Source organism: Amphiura filiformis, chromosome 15, assembly GCF_039555335.1.
Source record: "Amphiura filiformis chromosome 15, Afil_fr2py, whole genome shotgun sequence".
Taxonomy (NCBI): domain Eukaryota; kingdom Metazoa; phylum Echinodermata; class Ophiuroidea; order Amphilepidida; family Amphiuridae; genus Amphiura; species Amphiura filiformis.
In genome coordinates this window covers 3,269,059-3,294,083 of record NC_092642.1, presented here as the reverse complement: position 1 = coordinate 3,294,083, position 25,025 = coordinate 3,269,059, and the positions used below count along the sequence as shown (strand labels likewise).

General features: G+C 36.1%; 2 protein-coding genes across 2 annotated transcripts; one reads left to right on the top strand and one right to left on the bottom strand.

Moving 5' to 3' along the window:
- Nucleotides 1-4,026: 4,026 nt before the first annotated feature.
- Nucleotides 4,027-10,483, top strand: LOC140171151 (uncharacterized). The gene is made up of 3 exons (XM_072194339.1): nucleotides 4,027-4,265; nucleotides 7,866-9,240; nucleotides 10,201-10,483. Exons 1-2 carry the CDS (start codon nucleotides 4,205-4,207, stop codon nucleotides 8,957-8,959), a joined length of 1,155 nt encoding a protein of 384 aa, XP_072050440.1. The 5' UTR covers nucleotides 4,027-4,204; the 3' UTR covers nucleotides 8,960-9,240; nucleotides 10,201-10,483.
- A 1,085-nt stretch (nucleotides 10,484-11,568) lies between these two features.
- Nucleotides 11,569-18,733, bottom strand: LOC140171152 (methylthioribose kinase-like). The gene is made up of 9 exons (XM_072194340.1): nucleotides 18,621-18,733; nucleotides 18,405-18,464; nucleotides 17,032-17,158; nucleotides 16,198-16,327; nucleotides 15,507-15,678; nucleotides 14,667-14,904; nucleotides 13,412-13,568; nucleotides 12,364-12,466; nucleotides 11,569-11,860 (listed from the first exon to the last, which is right to left on the bottom strand). The coding sequence occupies exons 3-9, from the start codon at nucleotides 17,068-17,070 to the stop codon at nucleotides 11,716-11,718; spliced, it is 984 nt and encodes a 327-aa protein (XP_072050441.1). The 5' UTR covers nucleotides 17,071-17,158; nucleotides 18,405-18,464; nucleotides 18,621-18,733; the 3' UTR covers nucleotides 11,569-11,715.
- Nucleotides 18,734-25,025: the final 6,292 nt, after the last annotated feature.

Genomic DNA, 25,025 nt, shown 5'->3' with positions numbered 1-25,025 from the left:
AGTTACAATTTTTCGCATTTCATCTCTTGAAAATCTTGAAAAACACACAGGATTACTTCAATACTCTACCTTAATAACATGTCAATATCCAAACGGTTACATTACTCACACAACTGAAAAATGCACTGGCAAGGGACCGCTTGCTGCATCACATGTCACATCCTGGACACTTCGGCAACATCAGAGAGCGTTGGGGGCATGGGACGCCGAACGTACATTTGTCCTTGTTCGCCTAGATGTGTTTATGATCGTTGGGTACGAGTGTTATTTTTGTGAGGCAATCCTGAGACAGGAAAGTCCACATTGCTGTTACGATTGCGTTACACACAAACATCCAATGGGCTGTGACATATGGACCAGGAAGCTGTTCCCTGTCAGTGCATTTTGCTGTTGTGTCAATTGGACAACTGTTATGTGTTTAGAGTAGAGTATTGAAGTAATCCTGTCATCCTGTGTGCAATTTTGGTTCATTTTGATGGACAGCATTTTTAAAATATGACATTGTGAAAAATTTTAAGAAGTTTCTTTTTGAGCCCAGTTTAATATTGTATAGAGACTACCCAGCGAACATAAAACGTTCACAGAAAACGTTTGTTGGATTATATAAAGGGTATCAAAGTCAAACGTTTAGATAACGTTCCAAAAGCATGTTTGAAAACTTGATGCAAAAACATTTTCACACAATGGTAATAATATTTTGCAAAAACGTTTGCAAAAAATATTTTACGAGTAGTGTTCCAAGACTTTTTTCCAAGATTGTCTGTGCCAAATGCAAACTAAATTGATCTAAATTTGATTTTTGTCTCATAACTCACAAACGGAATGTCGTATGAACTTCATATTGCACGCGATTAGGGAGTAATAGGCAATATCCTTTTGAATTATAACAAAAATGATTGATAAAGACATTTGTTTATTTAGAAAGTGGTCACTGAAATCATGCTAAATTACATACATTTCGTAATTAAGGCTCTAAACTGCATGATTTTGTGTTATGCATCGAAATATATATCAAGTTGCTGCTATACACAGGTTTTAAGTGGATAGCCTACTGCCCGTTTTATTCATGTTACAATTAAACGTAAATATAAGTTGGTTTCTTAAAGAAGTCAGTGGTTAATATTCGAAACATGCTGAGCATAGGTTAAATAAACGTAATTTTAAAAGTAGGCTATATTAACAGAATGTTGTACATTTCTAATTCTTTTCAATAATAAGCATAGTTATTTTACTATACTCGAATGGTTGTACACATTGTTGTGTCAATTTTAGGCAACTTCTCAGGAAGCGTGCTGACGTTCATTACATCAAGTATTATACAGGGTGTCCCAAAAAAGAGGCCCGTCATTGCGCCCTCTTTTTCTCCTATTTCTGAAAAGATGATCAAATATATTTTGGTATGTAAAAAAAACCCTTAAGTTGTTAGCTTTAATAAACCAAAACAATTATACCAATCGGCTCACAACTATGCTCTTTTAAAGAAATGTACCCGTTTTTCACTCTGTCCACGGAGAAGGTTTGGCTACTTCAAAGATTGAAAGGAGTACACATACCATGCATGAATATCAAACATTCCTCAATGATAACTTTTTAAAATAACTTTATTTATGGAATGGGCTTTACCGGTGGGTTTATGGGCAATGGATTTTGTTAATAGGCACATTCTCCGATAAAGTGTCCAAAAAGCCAAATCTGTGTCGCCCATAGTGTCAAGTCGTATTCAGACTTGTTTCGTCAGAAAGAAATGACTTTTATTAATATAACTAATACTTAGGAGTTGCTTTCTAAAATGTGTGGGGCTGGAGGTTGTAACATGCCTAGAAAGTATAAAACAATAAAGCTGATTATGCATGTCCGCATTGTTTTCCTCCATGTCGCCAGCCAATTAAGGTACGTTCCGTATAATGTGTCCCTGTTCGTTAAACATGCGCGCATAATAATGGATTATAGGTACTTTTCATTATTGGTATCATGCCCTAATTATAAAGTATAAAACATCACAACGCAAGTTATTAAATTTTTCCAACAGGTCTTTGAGACTATGTCGCCAAAATTGTTCACAGATACGTTACCATATTTCTAATGAATAACAATCTGTCAAAATAACTGGCTATATGAATGTTCCCATATGTTATGGATCAAGCAGGCTCTATAGTTATATTATATATGTGGTACATAACACAATGGTTTCAAAGTAAAAAAAATCAGGTCTATTAATGGCAAAAAATCCTGACGTTACGTTCATGCGTTCACAGATACGTTACCTAAATTCTACTCCCCTCGGAAAAAACGCTGTGATAAATGAAGCCAAATACCATACCAGACTTTAGTACATTGGGTGATGACTGATCAAGTATGGGTATTAAGTCGGTAAGTTTTTACACTTGCACGATTAAGACAAAAGTGGGAAAGGGCTTCACAGATACGTTACCACTGAGTACGTTACCCCCAATGCGTACAAGTAATATTGCTCAAAAATGAAGTATTGTTGAAAAATCACCCATGCATTGTTTTGTGTTCTGAAACTATTAAAGTTTACGATTCTGAATGATTTTCACGAATTCTTCGTGGTTGGCATTTTGCAATTCCTGAGCCCAAACTTGGACGCTTTATCGGAGAATGGGCCAATAGTGTCATTAATTTGTGGGTAAAATGGATGCCGAATGGGACTTCTTTTGTTTTACTTGCGATTACTTATTTTTTCTTGGTTATTTATGCCTTTTTGTTTTATTATGTTTCTTACTTTCTTTCTTAATTTGTTGTTTCTTGCTTTCTTTTTTTTTTCATTTACAATATAAGTCATTTCTCTTTTTAGGATAAAAGGTAGCCCTAAAAGGCTGTTTGGTTTGTCTTTGGTTCTTCTGAAGTGAGTTTACTGTGCTGCTCTGCCCTCTACCTGGTTGCCTCCTTGGCGAATACATACAGGTTTCAGCCCTGGTCCTCATTGCATCAATTGCGTTGCGTCCATCCTTGTGCGCCGGATACTTGCGAATGCTTGGCAGTAATACGTTTGCGAAGATCTTGGATTTTGCCACAAAGGGAAAAAATCAAGTGGTGTGAGGTCTGGTGATCGTGCAGGCCACTCCACAGCATGAGCCATCCCATCCACTCTGTTTGCTATCCGTGGACAGAGTGAAAAACGGGTACTTTTATTCAAAAGGGCATATCTTCAAAAGTTGTGAGCCGATTGAAATCATTGTTTTGGTTTATTAAAGCTAACAATTAAAGGTTTCTTTACATACCAAAATATATTTAATCAACTTTTCAGAAATAGGAGGAAAAAAAGGGCGCAATGAGGGGCCTCTTTTTGGGGGACACCCTGTACCAACCAATGTTCTATACAAGAATAATATGGGAACTGTTTACAGTTTTTGCGCTTTATTAGTGTATTTGATGCATTATGTATGAATCATTCCTTTCATTTTTCATTTATTTATTTCCTTCATTTATTTTCTTTCTTTAATTCTTTCTTTCTTTCTTTCTTTTATTCTTTCTTTCTTTCATTCTTTCAATCTATTTTGAGTAAGTAAGTAAGTAGGCCTAAGTAAGTAAGTTAGTCAGTCAGTCAGTCAGTTAGTTAGAAAGAAAGAAAGAAAGAAAGAGACTAATAATACTAGGCTGAGAACATTTCTTGGTTCTGCAATGCAGCTTGGTTGAGCACTGTGGAAAGTAGCTGAAAGTGACTTTGTTTTGTATTGAAAGCATTGAACAAATTACATCACGTGTTTGCGCTTTGACCCATGACCACTTAATAATGCAAATCAAACATAAATGTGACCGTACACACGAATGAGCCGTAAATGTCCTCAATTGTATTCTGAGTTACAGTGTAAAATGGGCATGAAGGTCATATTCATAGGTATTTCAATTTGGTGCTACGTGTATCTCATTAAATGAGGTACACGTAGCACCAAATTGAGGTACCTATGAATACGACCTTCATGCCCATTTTACCCTGTAACTCAGAATACAATTGAGGACATTTACGGCTCATTCGTGGTGTACGGTCACAAATACTAGGATGAAATACAATAGGAAGTTGGATTGCTGTGACCCTGGCTATAATAATATACAAAGCCGGGAACCAAACACTATGTAGTTTGACACATTGGAATTACTGTGCATAAAAACTACAGTAGGCTATATTTATCATGTTTATCATAGATCATTATTTGTGTATGGTTTTGTTCTACAATCGTCTACAATGATGAAAGGTTGTTTTGCTTATATTGTGGCATTACTGCTCTGTTTCACTCTCAAAACTGGTAAGTACATCCCAGTACATATCATAAATAAATATATCATACTTTAGCATACTTATCAAAAGGACATACTTCCGGTGTAGGGTAGGCCTACCTCTGATAAAATATCTTATCCTAACACTGATTTGTTACCATATTAAATATTAAATGCTACACGTAGGCCTACAGTCGCTTCTAAAGTGAAAGTAGGCCTATCATGCCTATTGACCTATTCCAGATCGAGTAGGCCTAGGTAGATTTCGATTTCTATAAACTATGAAAGGTTTTATGAACTACCGGGGTGGATTTCAACCGTTCAAAGCATCGCCCTGATCTTCCGTTATCTAAACCATAAAATCACAACCCATCATCTTCCAAAGGATATAAAATATATGATACCAGTAGCGTAGTCGGGGGGGGGGCGTCAGTACACGAAGGGTGTTGGTTAAAAATTGGGGTCAACAGTAGACAAATAGGCCTATAGTGTGAAGAAATAATGAATACATGTAAATAAGCCCAAATACTTCCAATATTTGATGTGACTCTCCCCTTTTTACGTTGCCAAATTGAATAATAACCTAAAAGGGTGTAGAATTTTTGTTTGCAATACCACACGATTATTATCAATAAGCCTGGCAAAATTTGGTGGATTTGGGCCACCGCCCCATACAGGCTTGCCCTGCCCCCGGAAAAAATCCCAGCTACGCCGCTGATGTAACTCTCCCCTTTTTACGTTGCCAAATTGAATTATAACCTAAAAGGGTGTAGAAATTTTTAAGAATTTTTTCTCTAACCCCCCCCCCCCCTCCCTCGATTCTTGAGAGAAATTGGGTCAACAATTCACAACTCCGTCGGCAAAAAATATCACCGTTCTTTTCAGAAAATGTTTGGCATGATTTCTGGATTATTTATTTAAAATTTCATATTTACAGGTGTAAATTTCAGTAATGTAACCCTAATTTTCAGGCATATTTAAGGGCTGGGGTATGAACGTTTGGACAGTATTTATTTTGGGACATTAGAGCACATCAGACATATCGAATTGCATTCTGAATACGAAGAATGTCATTCTGATATCAAATAATTTTGATTTTTGAAATTCGCAATTTAATACACATTTTATGGCAAATCATTAAAATTGATATTTTGATATTTAACAGTACTTGAAGTAAACTTTATAAATCTGATGATTTATACTTAAAGTGTATGTAGGTGGGATGAAATGCCGACGATCAATTGAAAATTTTGACCTTTCGTATTGAAGATATGGATTTTTTTTCCCCAAAACACCAAAAACAAAATAGGTCTTTTTGGGAAAAAATCCATATCTTCAATATGAAAGGTCAAAATTTTCAATTAACTGTCGGCTTTTCCTCCTGCTACATACACTTTAAGAATATATCATTAGATTTATAAAATTTACTTCGAGGACTGTTATATATCACAAATTTGAAAAATATCAAATTTTTATAATTTGTCATAAAATTTGTATTATATTGTGATTTTCAAAAATGAAAATTATTTGATATCAGAAAGACATGCTTCGTATTCAGAATGCAATTCGATAGGTCTGAGGTGCTTTCATGTCCCACAAAAAATACTGTCGAAACGCAATAAACGCTAATTTTAGATCCCTTAAGGCTAATGCAAATCAAGATGAAAACTAAAAATTGCTGAGAGAAAAGGGTAAGCAAAAGCATTTTGAAGAAATTCACTTTTGATTTTGATGAAAATTGATTTAAAAAGAATTGGTTGGGGAATTTGTTTCTTTCTCAAAATTTATTGATTGGTTTTGTTTTTGTATTTTCCCCGTTAAAGTTGTGCTTGGCATATATTTATTGTTGTGTGGTCTGCATGCACACGTATACAGGTTCCATGTTCCGTGTCATAAATTTCTGTCATACAATTCAATTTCTTTGTTATTGCAATTCATTTTGGTAACTTTCTGATTATTGTGTCTTTGAATCAGAAAAGGTTGGTTTCTAGTTTGTTTGACATCAATGTTTTGAATAACATTTCTTTTTGGTGTATCTTGTCCTGTCCTTATGTATGTCTTTGTTTTGTTGTTGTGGGCGTGTCTTTTGGGTGGGGTTGGGTGGGGTGGTGTGGGTGGGTTTGTTCTATTATAAAACATCATCGCTTTGAAACTTTGTATCTGATGAAGGGCTGGTGGTTAATATGCAGGCCCGTATACGCAGGATTTTTTGGGGGGGTGCCGATTTTGAAAAAGTGGACTTTTTTCCAAGGGGGGGGGGGGGCAATTTTGTGAAAAGTGGACTTTTTCCCAAAAATCTGGACCTTTTTTGACAAAAAAAACGTAAAAACCCTGATTTTTGGCTCGCTACGCTCGCAAATTCTTTTAAAAATTTAGGGACTTTTTGTATACTTTTGCAAATTTGGGCAGGTGTGGTCGCACCCCACGCACCCCCTGCGTACGGACCTGAATCTATGTAAAGACCAAGAGATTCGGATCGGGTCAGGACTCTGTATCATTGTCTTCCTTCAGTGGGTCTTTGAACCTGCTCAGTGTCTGGTTTTTAAAATTATGATTTTGAATTGGATTCTTCATCTTTGGTTCGAGTTGTATTTTTGCCTGAATGTCTTAATATGCTTTCTCTCCCCCACCTGCCCCAAGTACAGGTGATTAATTAATGTTATGTATATAAACCGAAATTAAATTGTACTGGCACTCAACAAGAAGGTTGATGCAGAGAGGGAATTTTAGTGTTTCAATTTTTTATTGTTTTTTAACTTTTTTAATTAAGCCTATTAAATTAACTTTTAATTAATTGCATCTAAAACTTGTATAAGCTTAAAATATAATGCAATTTATAATACTTATTTTGCATAATCCATTAATACCTCAATTTCACCCAAAATGTTTCAGGCTACGTATAGTGTCCCAGCAAACACACAAAAAAAATCATTTTTATGTTTTTGAATGTTTTGACCCTTTACATAAACCCGACATTAAAACGTTTTCTGCAAAAGGTTTGTGTACGCGTGCTGGCATGTTGATACTCCTCGTAATTTCTGGAATGAAACAATACAATTCTATTTTTATGTTCTTGATTAAACCGGGGGGGCACTCAACTTTCGATTTGTGCCTGTCAATAGGCCCCCTGTTTTGAAGTACAGAATATAACCGATAGCCACCTTTTTTTAGGTGCGGCTACCCAATGACCCCCTGTTTCACACCTAATGGCCACCTTTTGTCAACCAAGGGCTCAACATTTCAAACTTGTAATAAACTTGCTTCTACGTCATCTTAAGAGTGCATATTTTAAGAATTTATAAATTCTGGGGCTTAATATATATTACCGAGCCCTTAATTAAGAACTAAGTAGAACAGATTATTTAGCTAAGAAAATGGTTTGTCATGCAAGAAAACGGAGCTTCTGTCTGATTTTTTGTGGGAATGTCATCTTTAAGGCCTATAACTCAAAAACATGCCTGGCGACTTGTTCCGGGTTTTGTTGGAGCTGGTCACATATTGAATTGACATAATTTTATCAATGTCAGCTATTTACAAACACGATCCACAGGTCGAATCTGACGCTTTATACATTGAGTACGATCCTATTACATACAATAATTCAGCTTTTTTTTCTTTACTTTTTTCAGAATGTGTATCAATGTTGGACTGCATTGAAGGGAACGGCTCGACTGCGTGCTTCCAATGTCTTAAGAAAGTCCTCACCAATATCACATCTCTTGATGTCTTTATCTCCGATGATGTCATTTCGTGCGAAAACATTATTAGTGATGTCGCCCACACCTACTCCAGCATACCTCCTCCTGTAGATGGTTTCGCCTGCATTTCTGGAACAGAAAACACCTCTTCAGTCGTTTTAGTTGAGATTGCTCCATTTATTGGGGCGTGGCATAATTGGCATAATTTTTACAACATTCAAACAGTCACTCTGCATCATTCAATGGAAAGCGATGATCCATTATGCGGATTTTTTGAAATAACTGTAGTTTCCGAAGATCCTACTCCATTGAGTGACTCCCATGCTTGCTCTGATATGATCGTCAACGATAACATGACGCTCTCGGAAAAAGTGCCAGAGTTTGCTTTTGACGACAACGTTTTTGGAATAAAATTTAATTACAAATGGAGTGGATCTGGGTACCAACAGGACATCATGTACACTAGATGCATAGATTGCTCAATGTATGAGAAAATTGTTCTTGAACCCGATGATATTATCGAGGTGACCGCTATTTATTTGACAGCACGATTAGATACAATGGATATTGATGTACCTAAAGATAAATTCATCAGACTTGCCAATGACAGTTTTCTTGTATGCACTGCCGGTCCTCCTGTTCTCGGCGTCCCATTGGCAACCGGCCGCGTTCCTGAACCATTGACAATGGTTTTAATTATTATCTCACTCATTGCTATAATTGTAACTTTTCTAACATACTGCGTATTTTCAGAATTAAGAAACCTTCCTGGAAAGATCGTCATGAACTTCTTAGTAGCGTTGTTTATTGCCCTCCTAACTGTTCTGATCGATCTTGCACTCCCCGCGTACGCTTGTATCGGCGCTGGTCCTGTTTTCCACTATTTCTGGCTGTCCGCTTTCTTTTGGATGAACGCGTTAAGCATTAATACCACTGTAACTCTAACGCGGACCACACCCATCCGGAAACATAAGGGAAACAAGAAACTATTTACCATCATGATATATGGATGGGGGCTCCTATAATAATAGTGACTATCTCATTAATCTTACATTTTTGTGACTGCACTGATATGAGTTTTCGATATGAAGCGGTTCAGAAGGAAGGAGAGCCACAGTCTTGTTGGATAGGAGGGGACGATTTAGCCGATATCCTCCTCTACACCGTCGTTGTTAGCGTGTTACTTTTTATCAACATAGTACTTTTTCTTTATACATTCCGTGTAGTTAGAAACATTGCCAGTAGCATACGGTCATCAAGACAACAGGAACGCACACCACACTGGGAATATTGGATATTTATAAAGGTAAATAGTCAATGATAGTAGGCCTAGTAAACTGGGCTCAAAAAGAAACTTATAATTTTTCAAAAGTTCATATCTTAAAATCATGTCCATAAAAATTAACCAAAGTTATAACAAACAGGATTACTTCAATACTCTACTCTACACACATGTCAGTAACCAAGTAGTTACACCAACATGTACTGACACGGAACAGCTTCCTGGACCACATGTCACAGTCCATTTGACGTAAAGCAATTGTAACAGCAATATGAACTTACCTGTCTCAGGATTGCCCCACAAAAATAACACTCGTACCCAACGCACATAAGTACGCCCCGACATTGGAGAACACTATACGCACCATTCACCAACACGGTCTCACAAATACTATCATTTGTTTTGACTTCTTTACATGCCTTGAACTTTATGTTGCCGACCTTTCCAGGTTTTGACATGTGATACAGCAAGTGGTTCCATGTCAGTGTATTTTCCCAGTTGTGTCAGTAAGGTAACCGTTTGGATATTGAGACATGCCATTAGAGCAGAGCAGAGTATAGATGTAATCCTGTAATTTTTGTTCATTTTGATGGACAGATTTTCAAGATATGACCATGTGGAAAATTATAAGTTTCCTTTTGAGCCCAGTTTACTTGATTGTAAAATGATTGTGACCCATCAGTTTTGATGTTTAACGAAACGCATGCTTTTTCCAAATTCAACATTGCTCCTCTTGATTAAAAAGACCAGAATCATTGTGTTGCATTATCTGAGTCTTTAAAAGACGTCGGAAAGAATGGTAAGACATTAAAGAACCCTTGCAGAACCATTCTTTCCTGCGGGTGCTCCCTGCGGGACAAAAAAAGGTTCGAAGTTGTACCTTTTTATCTAAGAGTAATACACTTGTATAATGTTGAATTGATGATTTTTTTCTTACCCCATCTTCTTCCATATTTCATCTGTACTTCTCTCTTGTTATTGCAGCTCTCGTTTTTACTGGGTCTGCCTTGGATACTTGAAAAGCCAGCGGAACTTCTGTCTTCTCCCGTGCTGGAGTACATATATGTCATCCTGAACGCCTTGCAAGGATTCTTTGTATTTATAGTACTTGTCGTCACCAGTCACGCGAAACAAATGTGGGCGACAAAATTACGTGAAATGTGTTGCTCATCGAAGAGAAAAAGTGGTTCTTCCATTGGTATAATAGGGACAAGATCGACTAATGTATGAGTTAATAACATCTTGGTTATTTTATAAAATCTCAGTATCAAACAAAACGTTACCCCCTCGACTCAAGATGACAATATACATTTGATTCTATTAGGTTTATCCTAATTCAGTTTCATTCAAATTAACCTATTGTTCGGTTGTACCAAATCGCGGACCAAAAAAGTCTATGTATAGCATTTTGCTCTTCAACTTCAGAAGTTGAGAAAGTCAATAGAGGTTATCCACTTTACGCATGTGTAACAAAAGGCGCTGGTTCCCGTAGTATTCCTCATTCAAACAAACCAATTCAATGCACGACCTCGGAGTTACCTGCATGACTTTGGCGGGTTAGTTTGAAACAGTCATGGTTGCACATGCAGGTACTTCTGTTGAAAGTCCTAAACAAGGTATAGCAGTCGTTGATGCAGCTTATAGAACACGGATACCCTCTATCCGCCTTTTGTCTCAATGGAGCTTTATGTATAGAACCATTCTGCTTTCATCTTCAGATATGAGGGAGTTTCCACCTTGTTGTCTTAATCGGGCTCGGGATTTACAATAAGAAATAGGGAAATAGAAAATGGAAGTACTTTTTTTATTAAACGCGAAAGAGTGCGCTACTCCGCCTGCAACATAATACGCCGTAGAAGTGACGTCATAATCGGATTAACTACCATAGCAATTAGATGAATACAATTTGTTGCTCTACGATATCATTTGGTCGAGTTATGGGCGCTTGAGTGGCTTCAAGTCGAATTTTGAAAGTTGCACTTAGCTCCTATTCAAGCCAGATGCGTTGTACTAATGTACTGTGACCAATAAATGACCAAATTCAAATGATGGTGGGCACACCAAGTATTGAGATGTCAGCAGAAAGAGTTCATGAGATAAGTCAGAGATAAGTAATGGGTAGCAAGTATTGAAGTTGGAAGTCGAAGGAGTAAAATAAAGTTAAGTTCATCATGTTCATGGTTTGTCTTGATTTTGTGTGTGTGTACACGACGAACGCATTTGGCTTGAATAGGAGCTAAGTGAAACTTTCAAAATCCGACTTGAAGCCACTCAAGCGCCCATAACTCGACCAAATGATATCGTAGAGCAACAAAAGAGGAATCAAAATGCGCAGGAGAAGCATGTGTTTTATATACATTAAATAAGTTTTTGCTATATATTTCAGTTCCCGATATATTTGACCATCTATAATCGTTTCGATACTTTCTGGGTTGAGTTTATTTGAAATGGTAGTTAACCCGATTTATAACATCACTTCTACAGCGAATATAGATTTGTTCAGGATTTGAACATATAGTCCAAGAGTTGTTGTTCATTAGTTATTTCCGTGCACATCTGCAACAATCGAATTCCTATTTCCACACATTTCACCTCTGCTAGAGGGCGTCCTTCCAGATCCTCCACGTGAGCTATCCCAATTATCCTATTATTAAGGAAAAATGAAAAGCTTCGTTATATTATTGTTTAAAATAACATGTCAGAGGCCAATTCAGTGCTACTAAAGAAACTGGTTTATGAATTTCTTAAACTTTAACACTTAGTCTATTTCGCTCAATCTGTACATTTCGTCGGTCGCAACACATAGTGGCGTACGTGAAGGACAAAATACGTCTCCGAGTAAAACATTTTTGAAGGATATGCTACTAGTAACGGAGTTGATACTCGTCCACTATTATATCTCAGTGGCCCGATTCTATTTGAAATTGAAGTTTAAAGTTCAAACTATTACACTGTATTTTTAATAGCTAACAAGAAATAACTATTATAGGATAAAAGCTAGCTCGAAACCTATACGCCACTATGTGAAACGGATAGTTTGAAAAATCACTCTACGCCACTATGTGTTGCGACCGACGATTTAGACTATATCCAGCTTATCAAACAATGATTAGGCCTACCAGATAAAAACTTTACAAATAATCCTACCTTCTGAGTAACTCACAGCCTGCAAATCCTGCTATATCTGATACTGTAGACGCGATTTCATCTTGTGTCAAAAGGTCATTTAGGTCTTTCAGATAGATAGTTACTGTAAGGAAATGATCATGCCCATTATTATATACATCATTGCAGTGGTGTAACTCAGCAGAGAGAATGACCTCAATATCTTCAAACAACACTCGACATTATACAGGTACGTACATGATGCAGTAATGGGCTAGCTATTCCAGTTAAAATCAATATACCCCCTGTGGAAGACATGTCCATAATCTGCCACACTAGGAGTGTGGAACTCAAATGGGGTTACATGAATAAGTGACTATATTTGAAATAATTATACACCTCCTTTGTGGGAGATTAACAGGGATGCAAGCTGACCTGATGGAAAAAGCCTGAAAAGTGCGTGAATCTGGGCCCAAAACCTCCAAACTAGCTGAAAATAAAGAAAAGTGCGGGAATTTGGACTTCACGAAAGCAGGAAAAACTTGCATCCCTGATTACTGTCATGTCTTCCATAGGGTTGTGTGCATTTCAACTGGAATAGGGCATGGAATGAGCTGGAGTCAGGATCCTCAATCCGGCCTCAAACACTACTCGCTCATATACGGTCTACACCCGCTAGTCTCCAAGGTGTGCTGCATGGTCCAAAAAGTTTGCTAATATTCTAACCCCAAATCTTTCCCTAACCGAACCAGAACGCTAACATACCCAGCGAACCCTTTTTATGGTTCGGAATAGCGAACTGGCGAATCTTATTTTCGGACATGCAAACCTTAGGACTATAGCGAACCTAATTATAGGACTAGCGCCTGCACTATTATAGAGAGACAGGTCTGCATCTGTGAATTCGACCATTAGGTGTTGCTCCCATCACCACAAAAAGTCAGATAACCAAAAACTTTTCTCCTGTGATTATTGAAAATGAAAATTTGAATGTGACCAAAGACTTTTGGTTCTGCTGGTAAAAATGGGATTGGTTTATCATGTTTATTACGAATATGCCTCTGTATTGTGATATAATTTATTTCCTTACGTGTAGCTTTCGTGGCCTCCACAAGATTCTTGTAAAAATCTGGCGATGCTTCTGTCGGGTAAAGCTTATGAGAATAACAGGAGAAGACGTAGTTTGCAAGGAGCATTCCAACGTCAAAAGCTGCCGGTCCTATGTATGCGAATTCCAAATCCATCATCTGCAGCGAAAAAGCGACATATGTGACTTGTCAGACTCGATCTAATAGAGCCAAGCCAAAGGCAACAGTTGTGGAATTAAGGTACATGCAAGAACAGGGAGCAAAAAAAACACACAAACAAACAAACAATAAAGCAACAAAATTAGCAGGTGATCGGGACTACTTGGGGAGCCAAATCCCGTATTTTGCTAGCAAGTGACATGTTGAGTTAGGTTGGCCTATTTAGGTGTTTTCTATGGGTCATGGGCAATAACGTCTGGGTGGTCAACTAAATCAATCCTCTACAGGGGGTCCCAGCATGGGGTCAAAGGTTACTTGGGGGTCAAATTTCAAAATTGCTCGAATCTTGTTTTAAACCCACCAAAGTATTCCTCTGATCATAAGGATTCAGAAAAAGTAGAAAAAGTATAGTTTGACCTACCTGTGACGTATGGTTCTTGAATTATAAGCAAAAAGGTCAAAGGTCAAATTTTGACCTCCACAGTGGTCAACATTATAAAAATGCTCTGATTTAAACCAAAGATGTCTCAAATTGTTCCCCTTTAAAAACCATTTAAAAATAAAGAAACGTTTGGCATCTTAAATGTTTCGTTATCTAGGTAACATGATTAGAGGTCAATCCCAGATGAGTTCTATTGACCCTGACATATTTTGCTACGTAACCTTTGTAACAAAACATCCTAGATGGTGCAAACTTCATTAAATTTAAATGGTTTTGCAAGAGGAACAATTGAGACATTTTTGGTTAAAATCGGAGCATTTTTACGATGTTGACCCCGGTTGAGGTCAAAATTTGACCTTTTTGCTTATAACTCAAGAACCGTACGTCACAGGTAGGTCAAACTATACTTTTTCTAATCCTTATGATTAGAGGAATACTTTGGTGGGGTTTAAAACAAGATTCGAGCAATTTTGAAATTTGACCCCATATAACCTTTGACCCCATGCTGGGACCCACTGTAGAGGATTGATTTAGTTGGCCACCCAGAAGTTATTGCCTTTGACCCATAGAAAACACCTATATATGCCAACCTTTTATAACACGCCATGTCGCTTCAAATGACTTGGCTCCCTAAGTAGACCGGGCGAAACTCTTACTTTGGCTAGATCTTGTTTCAACATAATAGATCCAGTGTGTAGATCACCGTGTACAAGGCATTGTTTCATGTCAGTAAACTTGGTCCTCAACTTGGTTGCATTTTCTTGCAGAATTTTATCATCGTGGACTCGAGGTAATTGTGTTTTGACTTCATCTGAGCATCGATTGGTTGGATGATACGGAAGAAACGGATTGGTAAAAACGTAATCGTACGTCAAACTCACCATATCGTCATTTCTGAAGTCAAAAAAAAAAAAATCCATTGATCCAAATAATTATATGTTCTTTTTGTTAATCACAACTATAGAAACGCCAAAATACAAATTCGTCTGCCTTTATATATTTGTAACAGTTCAATTCATTTGACGATGAGTACAACAATTAAGAATTTCTATTGTCACGATTTCTGCATAGAGTCGAACAGCGTGTTTTTGTGTGACTCGTTTTCAGGTTAGGCTTATCTTTTTTTATCTTCATGTATTTTTATTATCAAAACAAAGAAATCACAGAAAAAACACAAAAATAACATGAAAAAACAAAAAAAGCAGCATACAAAAATAGATTACAGTGGTCAAGTTCTCATTTGTTTCTTTTCGCTGATTGATAAGGATCATGCAGTGAAACCCACCTATTATGCAACATTGAGTGATCGTCGTCACATTGCGCTCCTGGAGCACAATGCCTGACCATAACTATATCCAGGAGCACAAACCCTTAAATATCGATTCCAACTTAATGGTACTAAACAAAAACCATATGACATATTCGTGGGGAGTGAACAGATAAAAGAAATACTTTGTCAAACATAAGGGTCATTAAAATGATAAACGAATACTTACTGAAATCTGCTGACAAGATCGGCAAATTGGGCTTCAGAAACACATTTTTGGTGAGTTTTTCGATGTAATATGGCGGTTGCTTCAGCAATTCTCTTTACGGCTACCATGTTAAATTCACCCGCCACCAATGCTTTTCGCATAATTTTGTAGTCGTGCAGATCTTGCATTATAACTTGAAAAAAGAATAAAAACGTAAAAGTTCTCTTACTTTTATATTGAAATATAGAAAATCATCTATCAGCAATAAATGGGACAATATATTTCGGTCCTAAAAGGACTCGTTGTGTGTTCTTACACATACGGATAAAAATATATTCTTTTAAACGTAATGCGAAGTACGCATTATGTGTAGTCTGGTGGGGGTAAGGGGCGCATCATTTGATTTCCAGGGGCGGGCATGGCAGTTTTTTGTTTTTTGGAAAAAAAAATTCACCCACTAGTGAGACGAAAAAATAATCGCCTGAGTAAAAAAAAAAAATCTCCCACCCAACTCTGTTTAAAGGTATACATCAAAATTGAAAAAAAAAATCCGCCTGACCCAAAATCCCTCCCTTAATGGTGCGTCCCTAATCATTTTAAACGACCATTTTAAACATGTTCCGTAAATATGGATTTCATTTTCAGAACTTAAGTAACATAAAATCTAAATAAAACAATTAACGTAAACATGGTTAATGCTGCTATACATTACCAAGATTGTGCTCATCATCGAGAACATAGGGTTTAGGCACACACCCAGGATGGAGCTCATCATACTTGGTGAGAGCATTAAATTCGATGTTGATTCTGTCAACAGTTAATGGTGAATCTGGTCCTACGCACTGTAAGATACATTTAAAAAAAGTATTAAAGTGTTTAAAAAGTACAATATTTCATTCATTCATATAATGTATTTTGCTACAAAATTTGATAGGTAAAATAAGACTAAACGAATGCCTAAAGCTAAATAAGGAAAGCGTGAAAATGAAATAATGCGGCAATGCAATGGATATTTTTATTTTGTACAAAATAACATAACTTTCATTCAAAATTACAATTACGAATAAATGACGATTAAAAGCAAACATTATTGTTATATTTCACTGTGCAATTTTTTTAAAACATCAAATGACTTAAAATTGTACAGTAAATTATGAACTATATTGTACATTTTATCGGCATTATTATTTGCAGGGAAGCGTAGAATTGTACAGCTTAGATAATAAAAATATAATATGCAAAAACGATATTATAACAATATAAAACAAACAGAATCATATATAATTTTTATACTTTAACAAAAACATCACACAATGATACCGATTTCAAACTTAATCAGGTCCTACATTTAATTTATTTACGTTTAATGGTGAGTATTAGCAAAAGAAATTGAGAATATTTATACACAAACGGTGATTCTACTGCATGGCTTACTCTATTCCATATAGGACTAAAAACAACAAATTTGTTAGGCTGTAAAATGTTTCACAGGCAAAATTGCTGTGCGAATTTTAGTGTAAAATCAACAGCATTTTTTACAGTGTACCTTAATGTAAGGTGGTGAGTGTTTAACAATCACAGACATGTCAGGGTTTTCTCGACTCCGAATTCGCCAAACGTCATTCAGGTTTCCATCGCCTATTTCTTTTTACATCACAAGCTCCTGATAATATCTATAATACAAATTGACCGAGCGTCATAATTTTCTCATACATCCTATCCTAAAATGTGTTGGGGGAAATCAGATATATTATTATAAAAAATAATCCGGCTACTCTGAAGCCAATAAACTAATAATTAAGTAATTTGCTTTTGAATTAATTACCGTCGGTTTGTAGGCCCTACTTTAAATTTTGTGAAGTAATAAGGACCGTAACCAGGGGGTCTACTAAAGGGGCTGTGTAATATTTATGTGTACCCCTGGGTGATAATTCTCAAAATGGTTCAGCCAAAAATCACTTGACCCCCCCCTTTGGCCATGCCAAAAATTCGTTGCCCCTTGGCCTTTTAACGTGCCAAAAAACCTCTGCCCCCTTTTTTTTCAATCACTTTTTTAGAGGAAACCTTAAATTTGGACAGAATCAAGGACATTTTATATTTGTTATTCACTCATTTATTTATTAAATGCCTATTTGATTTAAAACAAGAAGTATTTGTATTTAAATTCAGTTCAAAAATGCTCAATTTTCAAACTGTAGGGAAAATGGATCTACTGACCCTCCAAATTTTTGTCTTGGAATGGCAACAAGAACAATTTTTTTTTGGCGTAATGCGAGCGTAGCGAGCAGGACTAATGAAATATTGCACATTTGAAAGTGTTCCTACACCTTTTTGGCCATAATATAGAATCGGTGCCCAAAACATCTGTGCCAAAATCATTAATTGCCCCCCTCCCCTCCCTTTCAACTTTCGACCTGCCAAAAAATGCTTTCCACACCTTTGAGCTTGCCAATCTTTGCCGCGCCCTACATAATTAGTCCACCACCCCACTAATGGATCCACTTTTTAGTACAATGTGCTTTTAAAAACGATTCTAATTTAGAAGAAACTTTCACATTGCATGGCCTAAACTTAAAAAAAAAAAGGAAAAACAAAACAAACAACGAAATAGTGATTTTTTGTGGTGGTTTTTTTTTTTTCAAAAATAAAGGTCCATAGGCCTATTCAGTACATTTAGAAGTCCCATAGCGAGCCCTTTAAATCCAATAAATAGCCTATATCAAATTAAAACAAGAATACAGAAAAATATAAAATTCATGTATTTTATGTACGAATGGTGGGATATTGATATTCAGCGTTTACTCGGAAGCAACGATAGGCATGGTCCGGTCACCGGGTCAAAGTACAGACCCGGAGTACAGAAAAACACCGCTATTAAAGTGACTGCCGGTTAACTGCATGGTTAAGCATTAAGCTTACCTTCGTCTCCGGCGCATTGCTCCATTTTGATACAATTCGCAGCAGTTTTTGAGTATCCATCTGGAAAATCAAACATACCAAGAGACAAAGCTATAGAAACTGCTAAACAATAATCCCTGGACAATATCAACGAGAATACATAAGCTTACATACATTCGCGCACCACGACAGTGGCATAAACCATAGCCGAGTATCTGCAGGCATGTTTGTACTTACCCAAAATGTGTTCACTCGTCGGGCGTCAAGAATGATGTTCCTGGTCTTGTACTCAACAATGAGCTACAATGCATGGGCAAAATCTTTGCTACCACTATTGCGATCGAATGAGGACATGCAATTTATCTGTCTCGTTCGTTCCCAGAATGCTTTGCAATTTTTTATTCAATGAGTCGTCAGCTGACCATGAATCTATATTATACTATTTTATGCTTTCAATAAAAATGTATTTGTTGTTGCTGTTATTATTATTTACTGTTTTTAACGGTGGTTATAACTTGCCTTAAAGATCCGTCCACCATGCAGAACACAAAACGTTTTACAAAAATAAATATTTAAATGTCGGGTTATATGTTAAGGCTATAGGCCTATGTAGGTCCTACATTCTAATAACATTCCAAAAAAAAAATTGCAACATTTCAAATTTTTTTCATATAAAACATTTTGTTTTATAGTAGTGTTTTCTGTTGTGTTTTTTGTTTCATATAAAAATACCCGCCATATTTTTGTTTTATATAGTATAGGCCTAGTGTTTTCTGTAGTGTCTTTTTCATAGAGTAGTTTTCTGTAGTGTTTTTTTTTCATATAAAACGTTTTAAAAACATGTTCATGACCTAGACTTCTCCATAGTCCACTTGCCCATTTTGCATACTCTGCCTATAATTTGTTAGACTATGCCATAGTCGAATTTTATTAAAAATATGTTATTATTAGTCATGATGAACCCATTTCGTTGAATTCAAAATTATACTGATGTTTATTAAAATTAAAGTATTCAATAGTAAAATGGTCATAAAGAGTTAAAAATATCAGACGATTAGTGACAATAAAAGTAATTGAATGCAACATTATCTTGCATAATTATAACGGCTCACTTTAATACTGAACAATTCTGATTTTGGAATCTTGGGAAGCTAACAAACAGAGGGAGTAGGGTGACTGATCAGATGTGAAAATCTATCAATTGTGCACACATTAACTAAATCAGAGTTTTAAGCTTAAATACAATATCCAGAGTATGCACAATGGGCAAGTGGACTACGGGGTAGGCCTAGTCTAATAATTTGTGTGCAATTGTCACCGTACTCCCTCTGTTTATTAGCTTCCAAGTGGATTTTTTACTCGGCCTTTGGCGAATAAACTGGTAGATTCTAGACTATGCCATAGTTGAACTCGAAATTATACTGATATTAATTACATCAAAATACTAGTATAAAATTGTTATGAAAAAGTATATCAAACTACTAACACAGAGCTCTCGGTCTGTGGGTCTGTGGATATCTCATTGCTGCACATTATTTTTGAATTTCAAACTTTGTCCGAATGGTCTGCAAATGGTAGGCCTACAGATTTGTCATTTCTGTATGTTGGTAAGGGTATGGAAGTGGTTGTGTAAGCCTACCCAGAATGCAATGTGAAGTGGTTGTTTATTTGTCATTTCTGTCTGTTGGTAGGGGCCTATGGGTATGGAAGTGGTTGTGTAAGCCTACCCATAATGCAATGTGAAGTGGTTTTTTACCCATAATGCAATTTGTAAAGTTGCTTCAATCGGGTTGTAACTCGGGGATAGACACTCCGGGAGTATAAAACCGCAAAGGTCATCTAAGGTCAAAGGTCAGGTCAAATTTAAAGTTCCTCTGATCGGGCTTTAACTCGGGTAAAATAATCCCTACCAAACTGCAAAGGTCATCCGAGGTCAAAGGTCAGGTCAAATTTGAAGCTACTCCAATTGGGCTGTAACTCGGGGAAAATGATCATCCTCAACACTCGGGGAGTCTAAAACCGCAAAGGTCATCCGATGTCAAAGATCAGGTCAAATTTGAAGTTGTTCCAATTGGGCTGTAACTTGCGGAAAATAATCCCTGACTCCCGGAGAGTATAAACCCGCAAAGGTCATCCCAGGTCAAAGGTCAAGTCAAAGTCTAATTTTAAGTTGCTCTGATCAACAAAGCTCATCACCAGGGAACAGTTTGGAACATTTAGCAGGAGTCGTGTCAAAGGTCAAGGGTCCACCTCCCCCAACTTAACTTACGGTCTATCAGTAGACTATCACCAGGATGTGGCTCTAGTATAATTATATTAGTGACAGTAAAAGTAAAGTGTACGTAGGCTTATATTATTGAATGCAACATATCATAATGTCATAGGCCTAATTGTATTGGCACTTCAATACTGAACAATTCTGATTTTAGAATCTGCCAGTTTATTAATCGCGAAATTCCATGTTAAAAACTTGGGAAGCTAACAAACAGAGGGAGTAGGGTGACTGAAAAGAACAGATGTGAAAATCTATCAATTGTGCACACATTAATTAAATCAGAGTTTTAAGCTTAAATACAATATCCAGAGTATGCACAATGGGCAAGTGGACTACGGGGTAGTCTAGGTAGATTCCAAAATCAGAATTGTTCAGCATTAAAGTGAGCCATTATGCAAGATATGTTGCATTCAATAACATAAGTATACTTTACTTTTACTCGTATATTAAACTCTTTATAACCATTTTACTATTAATTATAATACACATCAGTATAATTTTGAGTTCCAACAGGATGCGTTCATCATGATTAATAATAACATATTTTTATTTAAATCAAAATTCGACTTTGGCATAGTCTATAACCCGGTATTTAAGGTGGTACTACACCCCTTGATCAAGTTGTGACTATTTTTGCATTTTTCTCAAAAACTAATAAAACACTGGTAACAAAAGTTATGTATATTATAGGGGCAAGGAATCCAGTTACTACACTGGAATTTCAGTGACTCAAGACAAATAGTGGTCAAATAGTGGGTTTCCCTCATTTTTGACTGTAACTCCACAACTGTTGTCTGTCCTGAAATAGTTGTAGTCTTTGCCCTATTATATACATATCTTACTTGTCACCAATGCGCTATAATTTTGAGAAAAATGCAAAAATAGGCAATAAACTTGGGCAGGGTGTAGTAGTAATTTTAAAATAATTAAACGCTTTCACCAAAACCAAAACATGTTTAAAACATTCTTGTAACGTTTTGAAAACATTTTTGTGTTTGCTGGGGTAACATTCCCTTTCAAATTTACAAAGTGCTGATCCACCCCTGTTCTCTTTAATGCATTGATCATTTCATAACGAGTGTGTAGAAGAATTCAAATATCACAGATATACTTTTGTAGATCCTGTGGTTCTTGAGTTGTGTTGTAAAGAGGGCTGGAACAACAACACTTTTGTAAAACGCACATAACTCATTAACAACAATAAATCAAGCAAGTTTTCAAACAATTTGATTTGTAGAATGAAGTTTTGCAAAACTTTAAAGTGTTATTTTGTAATAATATATTGATTCAGATAATGAAAATCGATTTTATTTTTGGTTGCTTCGACCAACAATAGGGTAAATTGGGGTAAATGGAACGCGTAAGTAATAAATCATTTTCTGTAGTCGGGAGGGTATCCATATATGATTTTTGTTTGTTTCAATAAGTAGATAATATGTTTTTACAACTTGCTTTAACAGATTAACTCCCATTTTATGATTTGTTTCTTGTATTCAGTCCAAATACACATGTCATGGTGTTCCAGTTACCCCAACAACTTGGGGGTAAATGGAACAGTGGGGCACGTAATTGGAACAAGGGGCATTACTTGCAAGGAGCCTACATTCATATCTATATTTACATTGAAAAGACATAAGAATATTTTATTTAACATATATTTTGTGACTAAACAAAAGAATAAGAACAATGATATTGTTTTCATGATTTTTTATAAACATGGTAAATACCACGTAAAAACGCACTTTCTCTTGGTACATAACAGGAAAAAAATCAATAGGGGGCCTTATCTACCATGAATTAGTTATTTGTAGTATATAATTTCATAATATTTAAACCAATTAGGAAAAAAATATTAACATGTTATATATATTTAAGGTTAGTCAACCGTGTTCCACTTACCTCAAGTGGGTCTGTCATGTCTGTTGTGGGGTAAATGGAACACCAAACCCAACTAATTTGCAGAATTTCATCATTAAAATCTTTTATTTTTTGTTTAAAACATTTGTAGATAATAAACATATTGCCAATATTGTATGATAATTCTTAGCACAGTATTCAGTATTTAGGAATCAATACCCTTAAATTAGTATTGTTGAAAGTAATGAATTAGTGTCCGACAAGAGAGGAAAAATGAGGCCAACATAATGGCTGCCCTATATAGAACCAATATGAAGACTTTGTGGAAATCTTAGAATACAACCCAATTATCACTGCAAAAAAAGTCTTACCCATTTATTGGTAAGCAAATTGCAAGTTGAGATACACAAGAAACCTTATCCAATTTCAGTTGTTAATTAACACAATCAATTTTCCTTATCCATTATTGCAAAACAAATTGCAAGCTGTGATACATAATAAACCATATCCAATTTCAGCTCTTTGATCTTCGTCTGACAGCAATCAAAATTGAATCGCATGCAGAGTGGCTTTGTGTGCCATTTTTGCCTTTTCCGAAAATAGGCAAAGAGTATGTACAATAGAACTAGCAGAATTACTTTAATTGCTATTAGATATAGTGAGCTAGCCAGAAATAGTGCAGGGGAAATGGTGGTAATCCTTAGTCCACCATGTAGAAGGCTACAGTATTAGCCTAGAGGTAGAGGGTGGTCATGTATGTCAGGATTGGACTGAAATTCCCAACCGACGCTAAGCAAAGCCACGCAGCAATAATGTGAACAACAAAGAGACGGAATAATGTCACGCAACAAAAGGATTATAATAAATACTTCAAAAAAAGTTCTCTTATACGCATGAAAAATAAATAAATATCACAATGGCAATAACGGTTAAATATATTATGACTAGTCGGATGAACCTAAATAATGAGTATACTCAATTTAATCATTCGCGATAAAAAAAAATATACCAAGTGCACTTGGAAAGGATACGTTTTAAACGTCGTTACATGACTAGAGTTCCATCACAACGTTGGCAGTTATACAGTGCGTTGAATCCATTCTCATCAATGATGCCACAACACGTAGCCACGCCTAATTCAACCAACTGTTAATTACATGGAATGCAGAGTGTCGACGAAAACAACAGTTCCCAACGTCCAAGTCCAAGAGTAGAGTATACACACCCATGTACGGCTGTATAAATACAATTAATGAATCCGTGACTAGGATTTGTTTTCAAGTTCATATGATAAACTTCACACAATATTCTATCTGGAAGACTATTTCATATTTCCAAATGAGCCACAGAATATACTACTGACTTCTTTCTTTGATTAATGAACGATGTGGAACTTCTTTACAACATTCACACACGGCTAGTTCCACAAGATATATTTTAAATTCCTGAAGTTTATGTCTTTACCGCAGGATGATTTAAATTGTCAATCTCGACACAAAATTACATGATAGGTTCAACACCAATTCAACTATGTTCAATTCGGAACTTTATACTGAATACAAAATTTATCACACTATGAAAATCTAAATTTGATTTTCCCGCCAAAACAATAATTTAAACTATCACAAGCAAAGCTTTCTTTAAATAACTAATTCATCATTAATTCCACTTTATAATTTACAAACAATATTATTTTACTTACACGAACAATGTCTTAAACCAGCATGGTTCTCACAAAGTTGGAAAAGTCAAAGTGTCAGCTTCAACCACGAAGACCATTTTAAACTTCGCCAAACCCGACTCAAACACAAGGCACAAATTAGCTTCTATTGCTGATTCTAGCTTCCATAAGACCTGGTATATCTTTCTGTATGAAGCATCGCAAACTGGTAAAGCCTTTTTAGCCATACGATGTTAGAATAGAGAAATATCCATCATGCTGAATAAAACAACATTTCACTTTCCTCAGTGAAATGGGCAGCAGATCTTATCTCAATCAGATGTTAAAATTGAATGCCCAGATTTCCTAAAGAATTGTCCACAAAAGAAATGGGCTGACCTAGGATCCAGGTCTGACCACTACGTACAATACACACACCACATCTAGATTGCAAGCTTCAGTGCACATACCTGCAACTAGATTTAAGGGATCATGACATTAAGGTGAATTACCCAGAAAACAATCCACTTTTATTTTAAGGGATCAACTCCAATTATGACATTTACGTCCACCCTTAAACAAATTGTGTCTACACAATTTTCATATAACACACAATCACCACTTAAAAATAAGTGGATTTACATTTTCCACAACTTACCATCTACCACTTAACCTTAAGCGGATTTACAGTTGTAACTGTGACCCGTCTTCACCAAGAAGAAATATACTCAAAATTACTTTTCACATGACTCTTACCTTCTCCAATGTACATTGCACAAATTCTACCTTTGAATTTCCAATGCTACACAAAATACACATCTCCTTATTCATGTGAAATCCTGCTCATGTA

Bases quoted from the DNA above. Each gene is read 5' to 3' on its own strand.
- LOC140171151 (XM_072194339.1), top strand. From the start codon at position 4,205: ATGATGAAAGGTTGTTTTGCTTATATTGTGGCATTACTGCTCTGTTTC. The intron at 4,266-7,865 runs GTAAGTACATCC...TACTTTTTTCAG, and splicing joins CTGTTTCACTCTCAAAACTG to AATGTGTATCAATGTTGGAC.
- LOC140171152 (XM_072194340.1), bottom strand. From the start codon at position 17,070: ATGTCTGTGATTGTTAAACACTCACCACCTTACATTAAG. The intron at 16,328-17,031 runs GTACACTGTAAA...TGTATCTTACAG, and splicing joins ACTCACCACCTTACATTAAG to TGCGTAGGACCAGATTCACC. The intron at 11,861-12,363 runs GTAGGATTATTT...CCTTAATAATAG, and splicing joins GGCTGTGAGTTACTCAGAAG to GATAATTGGGATAGCTCACG.